At 41.9% G+C, this 17,257-nt stretch overlaps 1 protein-coding gene across 1 annotated transcript in view; it reads right to left on the reverse strand.

Annotated features, from left to right (window-relative positions):
* Macf1 (microtubule actin crosslinking factor 1) overlaps positions 1-17,257 on the reverse strand; it is a 322,169-nt gene that overhangs the window by 161,363 nt on the left and 143,549 nt on the right. The window contains exons 6-17 of the mRNA XM_059254918.1: positions 9,198-9,364; positions 8,348-8,460; positions 8,142-8,248; positions 7,424-7,543; positions 7,198-7,293; positions 6,465-6,592; positions 6,292-6,385; positions 5,958-6,112; positions 5,052-5,328; positions 3,465-3,593; positions 2,328-2,405; positions 1,286-1,447 (exon numbers count right to left, since the gene is read on the reverse strand). Of these exons, the coding sequence (XP_059110901.1) occupies positions 1,286-1,447; positions 2,328-2,405; positions 3,465-3,593; positions 5,052-5,328; positions 5,958-6,112; positions 6,292-6,385; positions 6,465-6,592; positions 7,198-7,293; positions 7,424-7,543; positions 8,142-8,248; positions 8,348-8,460; positions 9,198-9,364 (1,626 nt within the window). The remainder of the gene's footprint in view (positions 1-1,285; positions 1,448-2,327; positions 2,406-3,464; positions 3,594-5,051; positions 5,329-5,957; positions 6,113-6,291; positions 6,386-6,464; positions 6,593-7,197; positions 7,294-7,423; positions 7,544-8,141; positions 8,249-8,347; positions 8,461-9,197; positions 9,365-17,257) is intronic.

Below are 17,257 nucleotides of genomic sequence, written 5' to 3' on the forward strand. Positions count from 1 at the left end.
AGTTATCTGTTTGCATAAAAGATTATAAAATATTTTAATACCCTGAGTATGGAGATACTAAAAGTAGTAAAAAATAATCCTACTTACTTGTCTACTTCCTCATTATAAAGAATAGAAGGCAGAGCTGGAGAGATGGCTTGCGGTTAAGAGTACTGACTACTCTTCCAGAGGACCTGGGTTCAATTCCCAGCACCCACATGGTGGCAGTTCACAACTGTCTGTCACTCACACATGTGGTACACAGACATATATGCAAGCAAAATACCCATACACATAAAATGAATAATTTTTTTTAAAGATTCAAGAGGAGGGGAGAGAGAGGCAGAGAAAAAGGGAGAGAGTTGGGGAGAGGGAGGGAAGAGAGAGTAGAAGGCATTGCCCCATTAATGATAAATTTCCCGACCATTTTACATTTTAAAAAATTAAGATCAAAATGTTAATAAGAGCCGGGCGGTGGTGGCGCACGCCTTTAATCCCAGCACTCGGGAGGCAGAGCCAGGTGGATCTCTGTGAGTTCGAGGCCAGCCTGGGCTACCAAGTGAGTTCCAGGAAAGGCGCAAAGCTACACAGAGAAACCCTGTCTCGAAAAAACCAAAAAAAAAAAAAAAAAAAAAAACCAAAAAAAAAAAAAAAAAAAAAAAAAAAGTTAATAAGAACCCAAACTATTATGGAAATCTAAAAGTACAACTCAGTTAAATAATACTATTTCCTGTATAATAAAACACTTTGTTTAGATTAGCTTATTAAGTCTTACTCAACCTTTTATATGGCCCTTTCAAAGAGTTATTATCTCATTTTTCCAAAGAGATAATAACTTGGAGAGACTAATGCCTTGCCCCAGGTCACAAAACTAGTTAGTGGACAAATAAGAACTTGAACTTAGTTTGTCACACTACAAACCCTGTAATCTTAACCACAAAGCTATATTAATTTCTGAAATGACTCAACTTGCAGACTGCTGCTCTATCTACCCCAAACACACCCTTCTAAATAAGTCCACTCAAGGGCTCCCACCCCTCTGTACACACTTCTCACAAAACGGGTGCAGTGAGCAGAGCTCCCATTTCTACCTATCAGCATCTAACTCCAGCCCAGTGGTTCTCAACCTTCTTCGTGTTGTGGTGATCCCAATCATGAAATAATTTTGTTGCTACTTCATAACTGTAATTTGTTATGAATCATAACATAAATATTCTTAGAGACAGAAGTTTGTCAGAGGGCTCACAACCCACAGGTTGAGAACCACTATACTAGCAGCCGAGACTTTGCTGTCTCTGAGACTCACCGAGAAATAGGTTTTCTTGGCTGAGATGTTGGGGTTACTGTCACTCCAATCACATGCTAGTTCTTCTTCCTCCTTCCCATTCAACCAGATCAGTTCAGCTGTAGCTCTGGAGACAAATTTGTGCAAGCTCTGAAGGTGCCTCATTCGGAAGCTAGAAGTCTCCTGGAAAAAGCAAGGATTAAAAGATTAAAGTGCCAGCCTTTGCATCTGGAGATGATAACAGTGACATCAGGAAAGAATAACCCAGGAAATGCATAGGGCTTAGTTTTTTGTTGTTGTTCTTTTAAAGTACTGGTATTCGAACCTAAGGCCAGAGGCATGCTAGGAGGTACTCTGCCATTAAGCCCCACATATACCCTAAGCCTTTTTTTTTTTTTTTTAAGTATCATGGGTTCTTCACCTGAGGACTCAAATTTTACATAGTTTGATACAAAACTTCTAGGGTTACTGTCAATCTTACATTGAAGATATGACTCATGGCCTTGTAAGGGTCCCTGTATAGAGTGGCCTTGGCTTATTCCACCATGGACAACTGTAATAGCTGGGAGTGAAAAAATCAACAAGAGAGGAACTCCTTCTCAATCAGTCTAAATGTTTTAGTTATGGTGTCTCAAAATATATATGGCCACTTTTTTGGTGAAGAACATAGCTAAGGTGGGTTTTACTTGCTTACAATTTCCCAGAGCAGTAGTTTAAGAATTTGCAAGTTCACTGTGGTGGAATACAGCTATAATATTAGAATTTGAAGCACTGAGATACGAGTAGTTTAAAGGCCATCATGGGCTATGTAGAGATAATACCTCAAAAAGAATATTATAACCCATATGAATAATTACACAGTAAATATAATCTTTAAAAAAAAGAAAGAAAGAAAGAAAGAAAGAAAGAAAGAAAGAAAGAAAGAAAGAAAGAAAGAAAGAAAGAAAACTAAGACCCAAACCATGTGCTTTTTGAATTAAGGGAAGAGTCTTGTTTGGAGGGAGCCAGATTCTCCATGGGCACAATCTAAGTCAACCAGTCAAGGTCTGGGTAAAAAACTCACCTTCAATTTACAGTACTGTGTCTCCAACTTTCCAAGAGTTTCAACATAGCTGGTATGAAAATTCTGGGACATCTTTCCCTGACATGAAAGGAATGGAATAAAAAGACATTAGAGAAAGAGTGAGGAAATTCTGTGGTATGGTTTCAACAATATAAACAGAATGTTGATATGCAGGTGAGGGCTTGCTGCTCTGAGAAACACAGGCCTAGACAACAAGTTTCTATGTCCGACTTCATAGCTAGAGGCAGCTCTGAGTGGACAATTCAGCAGGTAACCTAACCAGCACTCCTCATGGCCCTGTGTTTCTAGTAATCCAGAGGCTTCTAAGCAAACCCCACGCCTGATGATGGCCAAACTACTTACTCATTTGCTTCTCTGAAGGCGGAGGAGGAGACAAAATAAAAACCTCCTAGACAGGAGCATAGGGCATTACTCAGTAACAGAACACTTGCCCAGGCAGTGAGGCACTGAGCCCCTAAGGTTGGCCCACTACCACTAGAAACCAAACCAAAACACTCAAAAAATAAGACCGAATGATAAGTGATGGAGGACTGACCAAGCGAGCAGTTTCTCCACACAAGCTCTCTACTGCAGGCTCACAGCAAAAGGGAAAGAATATGAAATCTGGAGACAGATGGCCTGAGTTTAGATACCGCTATTTACTAACTCTGATTTCAACTTTCAGCACCACTTTTTAAAGTTTTTCAGTTTTTCTTTTCTTTTTTAAATTTGTCTGTCTGTCTGTCTGTCTGCATGTCTTTATGTGGGGTGTATGCATCTGACTGTAGGAGCCTGTATAGGCTTTAGAGCTGGAGTTACAGGCATTTGTGAGCCATCCAATGTGGGTTCTGGGAACTGAATTCAGAACATCTATGAGAGCAATATGAACTCTTAACCACTGAGCCATCTCTCCAGTTCCTAAGATCATGTTTTGTTTTTTAGTATAAAGATATCTATTAGTTAAAACACTATTCTCACAAAGTTATTTCGAAGGGTAATAGAGACGCTTGGAATAAGTGGGAATTAGTTGTAAAGCAGTCACTGTACTGTCCTTTTCAGAAACAGCAGTGCCGACAGACCCCCCACTGGCTGCTCCTCCCCAGAACTCTCATAGCGTAGATTCGGAATGCCATTTACCTCGTACAACCTAGCCTCCTTGACACTTGAACCCAGCTCTTCTACACTGGTATGGATATGCTGCTGTGTTTCCAGCTGCAACTCCACACTAGGCAGATCATTACCCCACTCTGCTCGTTCCAGTTTCATCTGAAAAAAAGAAAGCACAGATGTGTTATAACTTGCAAAGGACAGGAAAGTGGTCAGAGTCAACATCTGGATGAAATGGGCAGGGATAAGAGCCCAGTGTAGTAAGTAGCACATGCTTGTAATCTCAGCACTTAGAACACAGACAAAAGGCTTAGGATTTCTACATCAGTCTGGACTACATAAGACCTTGACTTAAATAAACAAAATGGCAAGGGGTAAGATTTGGGCATCTAAACTGTCTCTATCATTCCATGGCTTCTTACAGGAAAATACATCACAATCAACCCTCGAGAGCCTAGAGAGGAAGCCCCACTAACTACAGCAATGGTGGCCTGTGAAAAAACATCCTGAGTTTATCAGTCAGAAGTGGGGCTTAACATGCTGAATGTTCAAACACTCCCCTTTGTAGAGTCACAAGACATGGTGGCCCACACATTTAATCCCAGCACTCAGGAGGCAGAGAGGCAGGCAGATCTCTGAGTTTCAGGCCAGCCCAAGCTACATAGTGAGACCCTGTCTTTTGGTTGTTTTTTTTTTTTTTCTTCCAGAGCTGAGGACTGAACCCAGGGCCTTGCGCTTGCTAGGTAAGTGCTCTACCACTGAGCTAAGTCCCCAACCCCGAGACCCTGTCTTAAACAAAACAACAAATCATTAAGAGTCTCTTAATTTTATAGAATAGATTTAAAAAGAGGGGGGGGGGAGAAACATCTAAAAACTATTTTGATTCACAGCATCAGCTACTAGCCAACAGAAGATTCCTTCCCCCTTCTCTGTCCTCCCTCCTTTTATCTTCCTTGAGTTGGGGTCCTATTACATAGCCCAGGCTGGCCTGGAACTCATCACCTCCTACGTTAGCCTCCTGGGTCCTGGGTTTACAGGGACAGCTGGCATAGGACAATGTCAAATTTGAGCTACTAACCTAAAATATAGTTAAGTAGTACCACTGGACTTGTGGAATAAATTTATCGGTCTTGCTTAAATTTAAGAGGTATGATCAAAACAACAGAAGCTGAAGAATACACTCTCCTACCAACAAGGAAACGTCAGAGAAGATAACTGAGCTACATAGATACTACAAATTTCCCACAAGCTACCACTTAGGGCATGGTTAGCAGAAGGTAACAGACTCCCCAAGAGCTTCAGAAAAGCTTGTGCTATGCAGTGTGGGATTGTGAAAATCTATACTGATCCTGTCCATTTAAAATAGAAGGAGAAAGGAATCAGGCATGGTGGTATATGCCTGAAATCCCAGCACTAGAAGGCTGGGGTAGGAAGATCATGAGTTCAAGGACTGCCCAGGCTACACTGACTTCCAGGCCAGCATGGGCTCAAGAGTGGAGAGGCAAGGAAGGGGACATTTAAAGAGAAGGGATTAGGTACAGACAGGATCAATGATTGAGGTTTTCTCTACCAGGAACACTTGGTCCTCTTAAGACAGCTTTCTGGACATACACCCACCTGCATCTCTTCTACCCAAGAGAGTAGTTCATATACAAATCGGAGACTGCCTTCGTCTTCGGAGGAGGAGATAGATACAAGTTCAGTCCGGGTCATAGGTTTTCGAAACCAGGAGGTAGAAGAAGAATGAGTTGTCTTGTTTATGGGTTCTGCTTTCAGGTGAGTAGTGGTTAAAGTAGAGGGTGGGACCAATTCAAGTGAAGTAAAATGGCCTTTCCGGTATAGATTTGTACACTCCAAGCGCAGGGTGACCAGCTCATCCTGCAGACGCATGACCCTAGAGGAGAAGAGGAAACTTAAAACATGCTTAAAATAAAACCTTCATTATCTATTTAACAAGCACATGATAAAAATAAAAATGAGAGCACATCAGGAGAAGTGTTCTGAAAAAGTGTTAACAGGAATGCAAAGTGGTATTTTAACATCATCTAGTTTGGAGTTTTCAAGGCAAATGCCAAATTAAAGTGTTAATTGGAAGGAAGTAACATAATATTTATATAGTTCCTGAAGGTCATCATAGAATAAATGCTGGATTGCCATGTGACTTTAGACACTGTTTATCCTCTCTGTGGATCTCAGTTTCCTCATCCACAACATGAGTTCACTAGACCACCAGTGTTTCAAGGTCAAATGTGCTAGCAGACCTCTGCAGGTCACTCTGAAATAGAAAAGAATACAATAAGATGGCACAGTGACCCAGAAATACTCTACAGGCACTTAGTGGGAAAGGTGTGCAAAAGGAGAAATTTACAACAGGAAATTTCCTGCTTAGAGTACATGCATGTAGTATCCCCGGAAACAGAGTTCTGAGATTCAAGTAAAAGACTCAGTACCTGGCTCTTGTCTCAGTCTCGATCCATTACCTCACAGAAAGCAAGCCCTCCCCATGAGCCCCTTCCTCCTCACCTAAAGGCCAGCTCCTCTAGCTGGTAGTAATTCTCATCCCGTAGGATCTGGAGATCCACCTGCAGCTGCCTGATGAGACCTTCGCACTCTTGAATGTACATGACGACGTCTGACTCACACTGGACTGGCTGTCCTGATTCCAGGTGTGCAGCATCCTGAGAAAGAAAGAGCATGTGTGGGACAAGCTCATTGCTCTCACCCACTAGGATGGAGGGAACCAAGAAAAAGGAAGTAACACAGCTGGATTCCTCAACTGTTAATGCTGACTGTTAGAGCAGTCTGGTGAAAAGTGGAAAGCATGTGACATAAGATGTAAGACAAAGCAAATACTTACAGCCTGCAGTGTATTCTTAGCTAGTGTCAGTTTTTCTTCACAGTTCAAAGCACCATTCTGTATTTTGTTTGCAATCTGCAGCAGCAATTCCAGCCTAAAAAACATAAAGACCATAATGAAGTCCAAGACTCAAAGTAGCCCCTAAGAAATATCAGACTGCCTTTTGGACCTACCTCTCCACAGCTGGCCGTAGGGATTTCTCTCGCTCTAGCATTTCAATGATGAGTTTCCCCCAGTCTTCTTCTACATGATTAGGGTGGTAGCCTTGAGGCAGTTTAATTCTACCAAATTCAATCCACACCTGAAAGAGATACTCTTCAGTCCCCAACCACAGCCCTGCCCGCTGGCCTGTTTTCATATTTTGCTTCTTGCTTTTTTTTTGGGGGGGGGGGGATGTCTAGTCAATCAGCAGTTTTTCACACTATCTAATATAGGAGAAGAATAAAACATCTGACAACTTAAGAGCCAAAACATTTGTATCTAAGCTCTAATGTGCACAGACCACTTGCTCTAAACTGTTTCATCCTTTCTATCACTTCTAGAAATCTGTCTTCTAGATGAACCTGATTCTGGCAAGTTAAATGCACCCAACTCTTTAGTTTCAAATCCTGTAGGAATCAAAATATGAATAGACATCTCCTGTCTTTTCATCTGAGGGAAAGACTTAGTTTCCCTCTAAAAAGCAAGGAAAAAAAGAGATTTCTGAATAGAGACGATGTTTTTCACTGACTCCTTTAATAATGACAGTTTGTTGATACCGTTCCTTTACCACAGATATTCAAGATCCGCCAAGGGCATCACTCCTCACTTGGTAGTAATAAAGGGAGAACATGTGGAACCTATTAGGAAGCAACGACAGTACAAACTGGCAAACCCCAAGTCTTAACCAAAAATAAGCTTCCTTACCTCTAATAATTTATATAACTCTTTGATTCTTCCTTTCTCTCTCTCCTTGGCAAGAATTTCTGTTTCTTTGAAGTGTATATATTGGTTATAAAGTGCCTACAAAAATTAATATTTGATGAATGAATTAACAAATTTTCACACCACCTCCCCAGAGCCAGCAGCAGCACACTCTGAGGCTTACTCCCAGAGAGAATTTAGAAAAAGCAACTTAAGTCCACACTTTTACCTTTAGTTCAACAGGATTCTGGGGGAAAGATTTATCTGACATCAAGATTGTATGCTGTCTGATCCAGGGAATGAGGGAGTCTACTCGGCTTTGGTATTCTTGCCACCTGGAGTCCACTTCCTATAGACAGAAGGCAAACATCATAGACCAGATTTGCACTTTCCAGGAGCAGCAGCAGCAGCAGCAGCACAGGATAAAGGGCTCAGACCACCCCATGCCATACAAAACCCTCTTCTAAATGCCTAGACAGATGTCCAACTTAATCCTCAAAGTCTCAGTTTCAAAGCACCCCAAGGAATCCCAGGCTGCCATTCAATATCCTGACAGGTAGGAAGACTATAAACCAAGGTGATTCTTCACATTGTAACTACAACACTTGGGAGGCTGAGGCGGCAGGACCATGAGTTCAAGGCTAGCCTAGAGCTCACAGCCATGGTGCCTAATCAAACTTGTATCAGTAGCCAAGAAAACACTGCTTCATCTTGAATTACAGCTGGGATGAAAAGAGCATTCTTTGCTGGCATTTAACATCAAATGGTCTATGTGAGATGGCATAACATGAGCAATACTGAGGCTCATTCCTATGACAGTGTCCATTATGATAGAGGTAATGTCGACTCAGGTGATCTTTGTAAATACATAAGAATTTAAGTAACACTAGCTAATGAAGGCACTCTACCTCAACGAATCAAGGTACTTTAGGAAAATGTTCTTTTACCGTAGCACTGATCCCTTCGCCACCCTCAGGGACTTTGGGGAAGGCATCATAAATTGAAGACACGTAAGTGATTACAGACTTTTCATCTGGAGACGGCACATCCACATCTGAGAAAAAGGTAGAATTTCTTGGTCAGAACAGGGGAACTTGCCAGGAGAAGGAATTATGAAAACATGCTAAATGTACTTAAAATTCAGTACTCTCACCTTCTGCATCCAGCAATCGGGTGACCCCGAGTCTCTCAGCTACTTCAAAAGCCTGCTCCAGATTCTCCCGGTTACTCTGGATGTGCACTCTCTCCATATCCACCAAATCGGGTCTGTAAAAGTCCACCAAGGCATGGGAAAAACCATCATCTACACAGCATATGAGCTCACACAAGGAGAACTTAACGTTCCCAGAATACAAATCACTGAATGAATTAGAGAGAAAGCAGGAGGTAGGAGGATACTAATCCTGAACCTATTTTTAATTGCACACCAGGCATATAATGCTACCCAATTTCAAGCTTACACAAATTCATAAACTAGTACAAAGTAAAAATTGATACATGTGTATGACCACTCAGAGCTCAAATTATTTTTGTTCTTGTGGTTCAAACTCCTATCTTCCTTCCTCAGGACATTCCAAGTCAGCTGCTACTCCTTACTTTGATCCAGTCCCTCTTCAGGCCCTATGCACTTGCTCTTTAACCCTACTTGAGATGCTCTGACCCCAGAGCCTGCACGGCTCACTTTTGACATCCTCATCTAAGAGGCTATCTCTGGTCACCTTTGTCCACATTACCATAACCCTATAACTCTGTCCTTCCACCGCGCCTGCCACTGTATGACAGCACGCAGGTCTGTTTACTGCCTGTCCTCCTCAGTGGACAGGCAGCTCCCTGAAAGCAAGAACATTGACCGGCTCACTCCTTCAGCCAGTGCCTAAACAGTAGGGCTCAATAAAAATTACTTTCAAAACAAAGCAGTGACTTGGGGGTCTAATCCTTGGTGGAAGGCGACGATGAGATGAGAAGAATTCCTTCTAAGAGCACGGAGATCCCATTGCACATACCTGTACCTGTGTATCAACGCATTGAACATTTTCCCATCACTCCAGCAGGAAGAAAAGTTGGTGCATTTAATCCCTGTGTAACCAGCTGTTACTTTCTGAGTCCACAAGAGTAGTTTCTCCTTGGCAGACATATCTCCTGACTCGCCACTAATGTAGATGTCAGAGATCTGCAAACAGATGAGTCATGGAATAACAAGAGTAGTTTCTCCTTGGCAGACATAGCCCCCGACTCCCCACTAATGTAGACGTCAGAGATCTGCAAACAGATGAGACATGGAATAACCCCTCCAAAGACGATGAAGTCTCTTGTCTTTCTCTTCTCTCTCTAGTATGACTAATGAAGGAAGAGAGACCCCGAACTGGCTGGCAGCACTGCTGATGACAGCTCCAACAGATGGTCAGCCCCTCTGATAGTTAGAAAAACACAAATTAAAATGTATCCAACTGGCCGGGCGGTGATGGCACATGCCTTTAATCCCAGCACTTAGGAGGCAGAGACAGGTGGATCTCTGAGTCTGAGTATTCTGTTTGTTTTTATAAAGTTTAATGACCATTTTCCAAAGACTTCTGGCCTGAATATGGGCTATAATTTGTAACCAGTGATTTCTCATTAGAGTTTAAGATCTTTATAACTTTCTGCTGTCTCATGCTTACTTTTGCTCAGTAAACATTTTTATATAAAATATTTTGTATATATTCTTCATTATTTCCTAACAAGTTTTATGTATCCTTTAAGACTTAATTCAAAACTGACATCTAGCATAGTTGTATTGTTTTTAGTCAACATACTATGCTCACACATGATAATGTCCAATACTGAATATTCTCTCCATTTATTTTGTTATCATTATAGACCAATCAGCCTTTTCTGATTTGATAGGATTTGAGTGGGATTTTTTGTCTTGTTTAGTTTGGTTTAGTTGCCCCCCCCCACCTTTGGTTTTTTGTTTGTTTGGTTTGGTTTGGTTTTTGTTTTTTTTTTTTTTTTTTTTTGAGGCATGGTTTCTCTTTGTAGACCTGGCTGTCCTGGAACTTGCTCTGTAGCCCAGGCTGGCCTCAAACACAGAGATCTGCCTGTCTCTGCCTCCCTAGTACTGGGATTAAAGGCATGTGTCAACACCACCCAGTTGTGTGTGTGTGTGTGTGTGTGTGTGTGTGTGTGGCGGGGGAGGCATGTGCACATGAGTGCAGGAGTCCACAGAGGCAAGGGGTGTCAGATACACCTAGAGTTGGGATTACAGGTGGTTGCCTGTTGTGGGTGCTGGGAATTGAACTTGGGTCTCCTGAAAGAGCAGTGAGTGTGTTAAACCACCGAGCCATCTCTTCAGCTCTGTACACTTTTATTATAAGAAAAATAAAAGCTATTTGAAGACATTTCTTAGAGTGTAACACCAGATCTACTTTAGAGAAATGGGAATGCAGCAGAATATGTGCATACCTGTAATTCTACACAGACCAGACTTTGAATCCCATCCTCCCAATTCCAAGGTCAGTTATCACATGCGTAAAAACAGGAGTGATGATGACCATCTTTTCAGGGGAGATATGGTAATCTAACCCAAAATCGAGGTTATGATAAAAAGATCTTGTTTCTTTCTTCATTGAAAGATGATTTTCCTTTAGCAATTCTTTAATGCCAACAGCCCTGACAACCTGTATCATACTTTAACTGGATGCTATTTTGTACTACCAATTATTAATTCTTATATTTAATTTTATCTCTTAAGACTATAGGTTTCTTCAGGTTTGGGTGCCGCATGCTAATCTCAAACTGTCTGAAAATGGGGATGAGCTCCTGGTCACTGGACACATCACCAGCAGCTCAGATTGGTGTGAAGAAATAATGTCCAGCTCCGAGAGTCTGAATACTGCACACACTCGCCTCATGTGCTGATCAAATAGTGAGGACTTTTTAATTAATGATTATTCAGTTTATAATTAAATAATAAAAGTAAATACATGAAAGCATCTGAGGGTAAAGTCTATTGAGAATCCAGCAAACTGCAAATTCAAAGCAGCACATAAAGTTAAACAAGTTTAGTGTGCTAATGGTGACGGCAGCGCCTCCTCACAGAAGACGTGAGCACACTCACTAATGGTGACGGCAGCGCCTCCTCACAGAAGACGTGAGCACACTCACTAATGGTGACAGGTGCCTCCTCACAGAAGACGTGAGCACACTCACTAATGGTGACGGCAGAGCCTCCTCACAGAAGACGTGAGCACACTCACTAATGGTGACAGTAGAGCCTCCTCACAGAGGACGTGAGCACACTCACTAATGGTGACAGGTGCCTCCTCACAGAAGACGTGAGCACATTCACTAATGGTGATGGCAGTGTCTCCTCACAGAAGACGTGAGCACACTCACTAATGGTGACAGGTGCCTCCTCACAGAAGACGTGAGCACATTCACTAATGGTGATGGCAGTGTCTCCTCACAGAAGACGTGAGCATACTCGCTAATGGTGACGGCAGAGCCTCCTCACAGAAGACGTGAGCACACTCACTAATGGTGATGGCAGTGTCTCCTCACAGAAGAGGTGAGCACACTCACTAATGGTGACAGTAGAGCCTCTCACAGAGGACGTGAGCATACTCACTAATGGTGACAGTAGTGTCTCCTCACAGAGGACATGAGCACACTCACTAATGGTGACAGGTGCCTCCTCACAGAAGACGTGAGCACACTCACTAATGGTGATGGCAGTGTCTCCTCACAGAAGACGTGAGCACACTCACTAATGGTGACAGTAGTGTCTCCTCACAGAAGACGTGAGCACACTCGCTAATGGTGACAGTAGTGTCTCCTCACAGAAGATGTGAGCACACTCACTAATGGTGACGGCAGTGTCTCCTCACAGAAGACGTGAGCACACTCACTAATGGTGACAGGTGCCTCCTCACAGAAGACGTGAGCACACTCGCTAATGGTGACAGGTGCCTCCTCACAGAAGACGTGAGCACACTCACTAATGGTGACGGCAGTGTCTCCTCACAAAAGACATGAGCACACTCACTAATGGTGACAGGTGCCTCCTCACAGAAGACGTGAGCACACTCACTAATGGTGACAGGTGCCTCCTCACAGAAGACGTGAGCACACTCACTAATGGTGACAGTAGAGCCTCCTCACAGAAGAGGTGAGCACATTCACTAATGGTGACGGCAGTGTCTCCTCACAGAAGACGTGAGCACACTTTCTAATACAGAAAACTATAAAATAATCTTGATTAACAAAAAAAAAAGTATAAGAATTTGTTCTCAGACGACTCATAAAAGGAGACATTTAAGAGGACTGTGGCCTCAGACAAACGGCTCACGCCTGTTACACTGTTTTCCCCCGCATGTAAGAAAGGACAGTAAGTTCCTCTTGGAGTGTTTAAACAGATGAAGTACCTAGGAAACATAGTCTGTTACAATAGTTCTGTGGTGCAAACCTATAATCTCAGCACTTGAGACACAGAGGCAGGAGGCTTGCCACAAATTCAAGGCCAGCCTGAACTACACAGAAAGTCACAAGCTAGACAGCAACAAACAACGAGACACTGTCTCAAAAATAAATAATAAATCCAGCCTACCAAGAATGATTTTAGGTTTGATATTTGGGACAAAGAAAGCATGGGCATATCCACAGGACATCTACCTCCTCACTGTCTCTATCAAATGCAGGGTCTCAAAGCAGCCAGCTCTCCAGTGGCGAGTACAAGGGGAGCTGACAATAAGACACCGCCAACTGTCTTATACTAAATTTTCAAAATTCAACTCATAATAAATGGGAATACAACAGAGTAGGTTCTCAAGTTGACTTGGGATTTTTAAATTTACAATAGTGTAAGAGTATACTACTGTCAACTACTATTTTATATATTCAGTAGAATAACGTTCATTAAGTTACACCAACTATTAAATACTTTATTATTATAAGAGGCTTTGTATTATGTTATATAATTTTGCCCAAGTATGGGCAAACAAGTGTTCTGTGCAGTTTAAGGTGGTCCAGGTTAAACTATGATGCTTGGTAGGTTATATGTATTAAATACATTTTTAAATTACAGTGATAATACAGTTTCAAATTAAATACATAAATCAAATTGGGATATAACCTTGTTGTAAGTCAGGGTACTTCTATTATTTTAAAAATCAGGGCCAGAAACTTTAATACTTAATTTAGGATTTAAAAAAAATCCTGCAGACTACTAAATGCTGCCAAAATGTTTGAAGACAGACTCAAAGAAGAGTATGGAGAGTTTGCATAGAGCCCAGGAAGCCACTTGTGTGTCAAAGTGAAATGAAATGGTAGCCTAAGCAGCAAACTGATGGGTACGGAGTTCTGCCCTTGTCGGGTATATTTATATAAAGAGAATTCAAACTAGTACACTTTGATAATGCCTGATAATAAGATGATTCTACAAATCTTTTCATCATTCACCACCTCTCTGCTGACTCCATATTCACCTGACAACTTTCAGATTATTATTTGTTTCCCATATATACATACCATAAAGCTAAATGGTTACTTCAGATACTCAACAATTGACAGTTAAAATTCATTTTGTAAGTTATTTCAGATCCATCAATTGCTTACAAATAGAAACTGTGTGAAACTATGCTATAAAATCTAATCAATTCAAAGTTTGATGGAGAGAGCTGAAATACTATGAAGCTGAAAGGGGGGACTCAATAAAAGTACATTGTACCCAAAAGCCTCCATTCCTGTGGGTCAGTATACATCTCACTCCCTAAAGTCAACTCCATTTCCATCCCTTTAGCAATATTTCTAGGCTCCTGATTTAATGGACAAATGTCACTGGACACTGATTCATACCCATCACTTTCATTGTGGCTGCTTCATGTACACATTAAGAAGGATCAGGAAATAGATTTGATGAAATAAAACAGGGGAAGAATTAGCAATGAAATTTGAGCATTTGAGTTCTTTACCAAAAACTAAATTCTAATTATGTAACCAAAATAACCACATCCATCTCTCTAATGACATCCTCTACCTGCCATTCCCAGCTTCAGTCACAATGCCTATCTGTGCATTGCACTGAAACTACTTTAAAAAATTATGTTCTATGTACATAAGTTTTGCCTGTACGTATTATGCACCAAATGCATACAATGCATGAAGAGGACATTGGAGCCCCTAGAACTGAACTTGGGTCCCCTAAAGGGCAGTCAGTGCTCTTAACTACTAAGGCATTTTCTTCAGCCCCTGCATTGAAACCACTTTAGTGAAGAGCTTTACTTCAGATTTTCAACACAGGTTTAATGAGACAAAGAAATGTTTGGCTCCCTTGGGGAAGAAAAAAAAATACCATGCTAGGATTACAACCCTTTCTAGACTGTAAACTGGTTGTGAAAAATATGATTACCATCACAAGCATCTCAGTAATTAAATGCAGCTTTTGTCCATCTCTTCACGTAATACTCTCATGTGGTATGTGTCCCGTCACTAGGGTCTGCAGAAGCATTTACCTTAACGCTCAAATGCAGAGATCCACCTTCCGTTTCAGGGAGTTTCCTTCCCTGGCTGAGTGGTAAGAAGATAGCCTCAAAACCATGTCAGAGACTATACGTGTCTGTTCGATCCTCCTCCTATCATATACTACACAAGGTTCAGTTAATTTCTTCTCCAAAGCATTCCCACAAACGTAATATTTCCTAAGAATTCTATAAGCATTTGCTAACATCTTAACCTTATGCCAGGTAGTATGGTATGGAGTGGATCCCCAGAACTCAAGTGAAAATGTAGACAGAGACAGCCTCTACAGCAGGCCCTGTGACATGTGTGCCCACACACAATAGTAAGTCAACTTCAGAAACATAAATTAAGTCCGAGGCTTTGTCAGCCTGGAATAAAATTGCACTGTGTGAATAAAGTGTGCACTGTGGTAGGAAAGAAGGCAGCGAAGCTACGGGTACCAGTATTGGGGTTTATTGGGTAAGAGAGAGTATCCGAGGCAACTTTTATTTATTTTTTAATAGGTAGATGGTGGAGATAGGTAGATCCTTAGAGCTCACTGGCCAGCTAGACTAGGCAATTGGCAAGCTGTAGGTTTAGTAAGAAACCAAAAACCAAGGCAGAAAGCAACCAAGGAAGATGCTCCATGTTGTAAACCTCTGAATTCTATATACATGTGCACATATACACATGCACACACGCGCGCGCGCATTCCTACATATATCCACACCCCCTCCACAAATAAAATGAAAAGCAATAATCAAGTTTGTTGGAGCCCACTAGGTTTCCTAGTGACTGTACCCAGCAGGACTGCATAAGAAGTTGATTGGACCACGGGCCTGGGTACCAGGTGACCGTAACTAGCAAGGGGGAGGTCCTTTGCTCCACCCTTGGCATTGTTATAAATAGACCTTTGGAATAAAGTTCTGGGGTGGTGGATAAGGATCCAGGCCCACTCGAGTCTATCCTGTGTTTTCTCTTCGTTTCTCTCCACTCTCTATTTCTAACTAAGTCTCTTATCCCTTATTCCTCAAGATTTCCTGGGGTAAATAAGTGTGGGGGCTGGTCTCCTACACAAGTTAAACTGTGTAATTGATTTAGCATTTTTATGATTACGTTAAAATGCTATTCAAATGTTATCTTTGCTATCAATATCTTTTTTAATCAGTAAAACTATCTGATGAGCAATTTCTAGAAATATCACCTACATCTCTCTTTAAGACTTTTGTAATACAGCCATGCTTTTTTTCTGAGTCTGGGTCTCCAAAAATTTGATTCCTAACCTCGAGAATCTAGCTGTGTAACACCAGATTAGTGGCCACTATGGGAGCTTTATAACTAATATAAATAATTTTAAAAGCATCAATCTGGGGCTGGCAAAATGGCTCAGTGGGCAAAGAGTACTTGTTACCCAAGCCTGACAACCTGATTTAAATTCTCTCAGGACCCATAGAGTAAAAGGAGAGAACTGACTCCTCCAAGCTGTCCTCTGATCTCCATACATACATGAAAACAAACACACACACACACACACACACACACACACACACACACACACACACACACACAGAGGTGTGTGTGCAGGCCAGAAGACATCCTCAGCTGTTGTTCCTCAGTTTTGAAACATCTTTTCTGTTTGTTTCTGTTTGGTTTTCTTTTTAAAGACAAAAACAGCTGGGCAGTGGTGGGGCAGTTTAATCCCAGAATTTGGGAGGCAGAGGCAGGTGGAACTCTTGAGTTCCAGGCCAGCCTGGTCTACAGATCGAGTTTCAGGACAGCCAGGGCTATACAGAGAAACCCTGTTGGGGGAAGGGGGGACAGGACAGGATCTATTACAGGCCTGGAACTCACTGGCTGGACGGTTTCCACTTCCCCAGCACTGTGATTACAAGTCACCACGCCTGGCTTTTTACATGTGAGTTCTAGGGATCAGACTCTAGTCCTTGTGTTACAACACAAGCACTTGACTGATTATCTACCAGCCCTTAAAAATTCACTTAGGCTTGTGTGTGTGTGCGCGCGCGCGTGCGTTCATGCATGCATGTGCACACAGGCAAAGGTCAGAAGTCAACTGTGGGTGTCTTCTTCCATCACTGTTCACCTTGGCTTTGTAAACAGGGTCTCTCATTGAATTTGGACCTCACCAATTGGGCTCTAATAACCACTAACCCTGAATTCCAGTCCTCATGCTTGCAGAGGAAGCACTTTACTTACCAATCATCCAACCTCCTAAAAACACTTCAACTGGTTTATTTTTCTATTTATTTGTTTGTTTGTTTACTCTGTGTGTGTGTGTGTGTGTGTGTGTGTGTGTGTGTGTGTGTGTGTGTGTTGGGGGGGGGCATGTGTGCTTGCTCCACACATGCATGTGGGGGTCAGTACAGTACAGCTTGGAAGAGCTCATTCTCTGCTTTCACCCTGCAGGTTCCAAAGGTGGTGCTCAGCTGAACAGCAAGTGCCTTTTTCATCCACTGAGGCATCTCTCTGTCCCTTGAAAAACATTTAATATTAAGGTTTATATATAACTACATCCAACACTTCAAGTTAGAAGGCTATATTCCCAAGGAGATTAACAAACTTCTTGGCTTTT

This window comes from Peromyscus eremicus, chromosome 2 (assembly GCF_949786415.1).
Source record: "Peromyscus eremicus chromosome 2, PerEre_H2_v1, whole genome shotgun sequence".
Classification (NCBI taxonomy): domain Eukaryota; kingdom Metazoa; phylum Chordata; class Mammalia; order Rodentia; family Cricetidae; genus Peromyscus; species Peromyscus eremicus.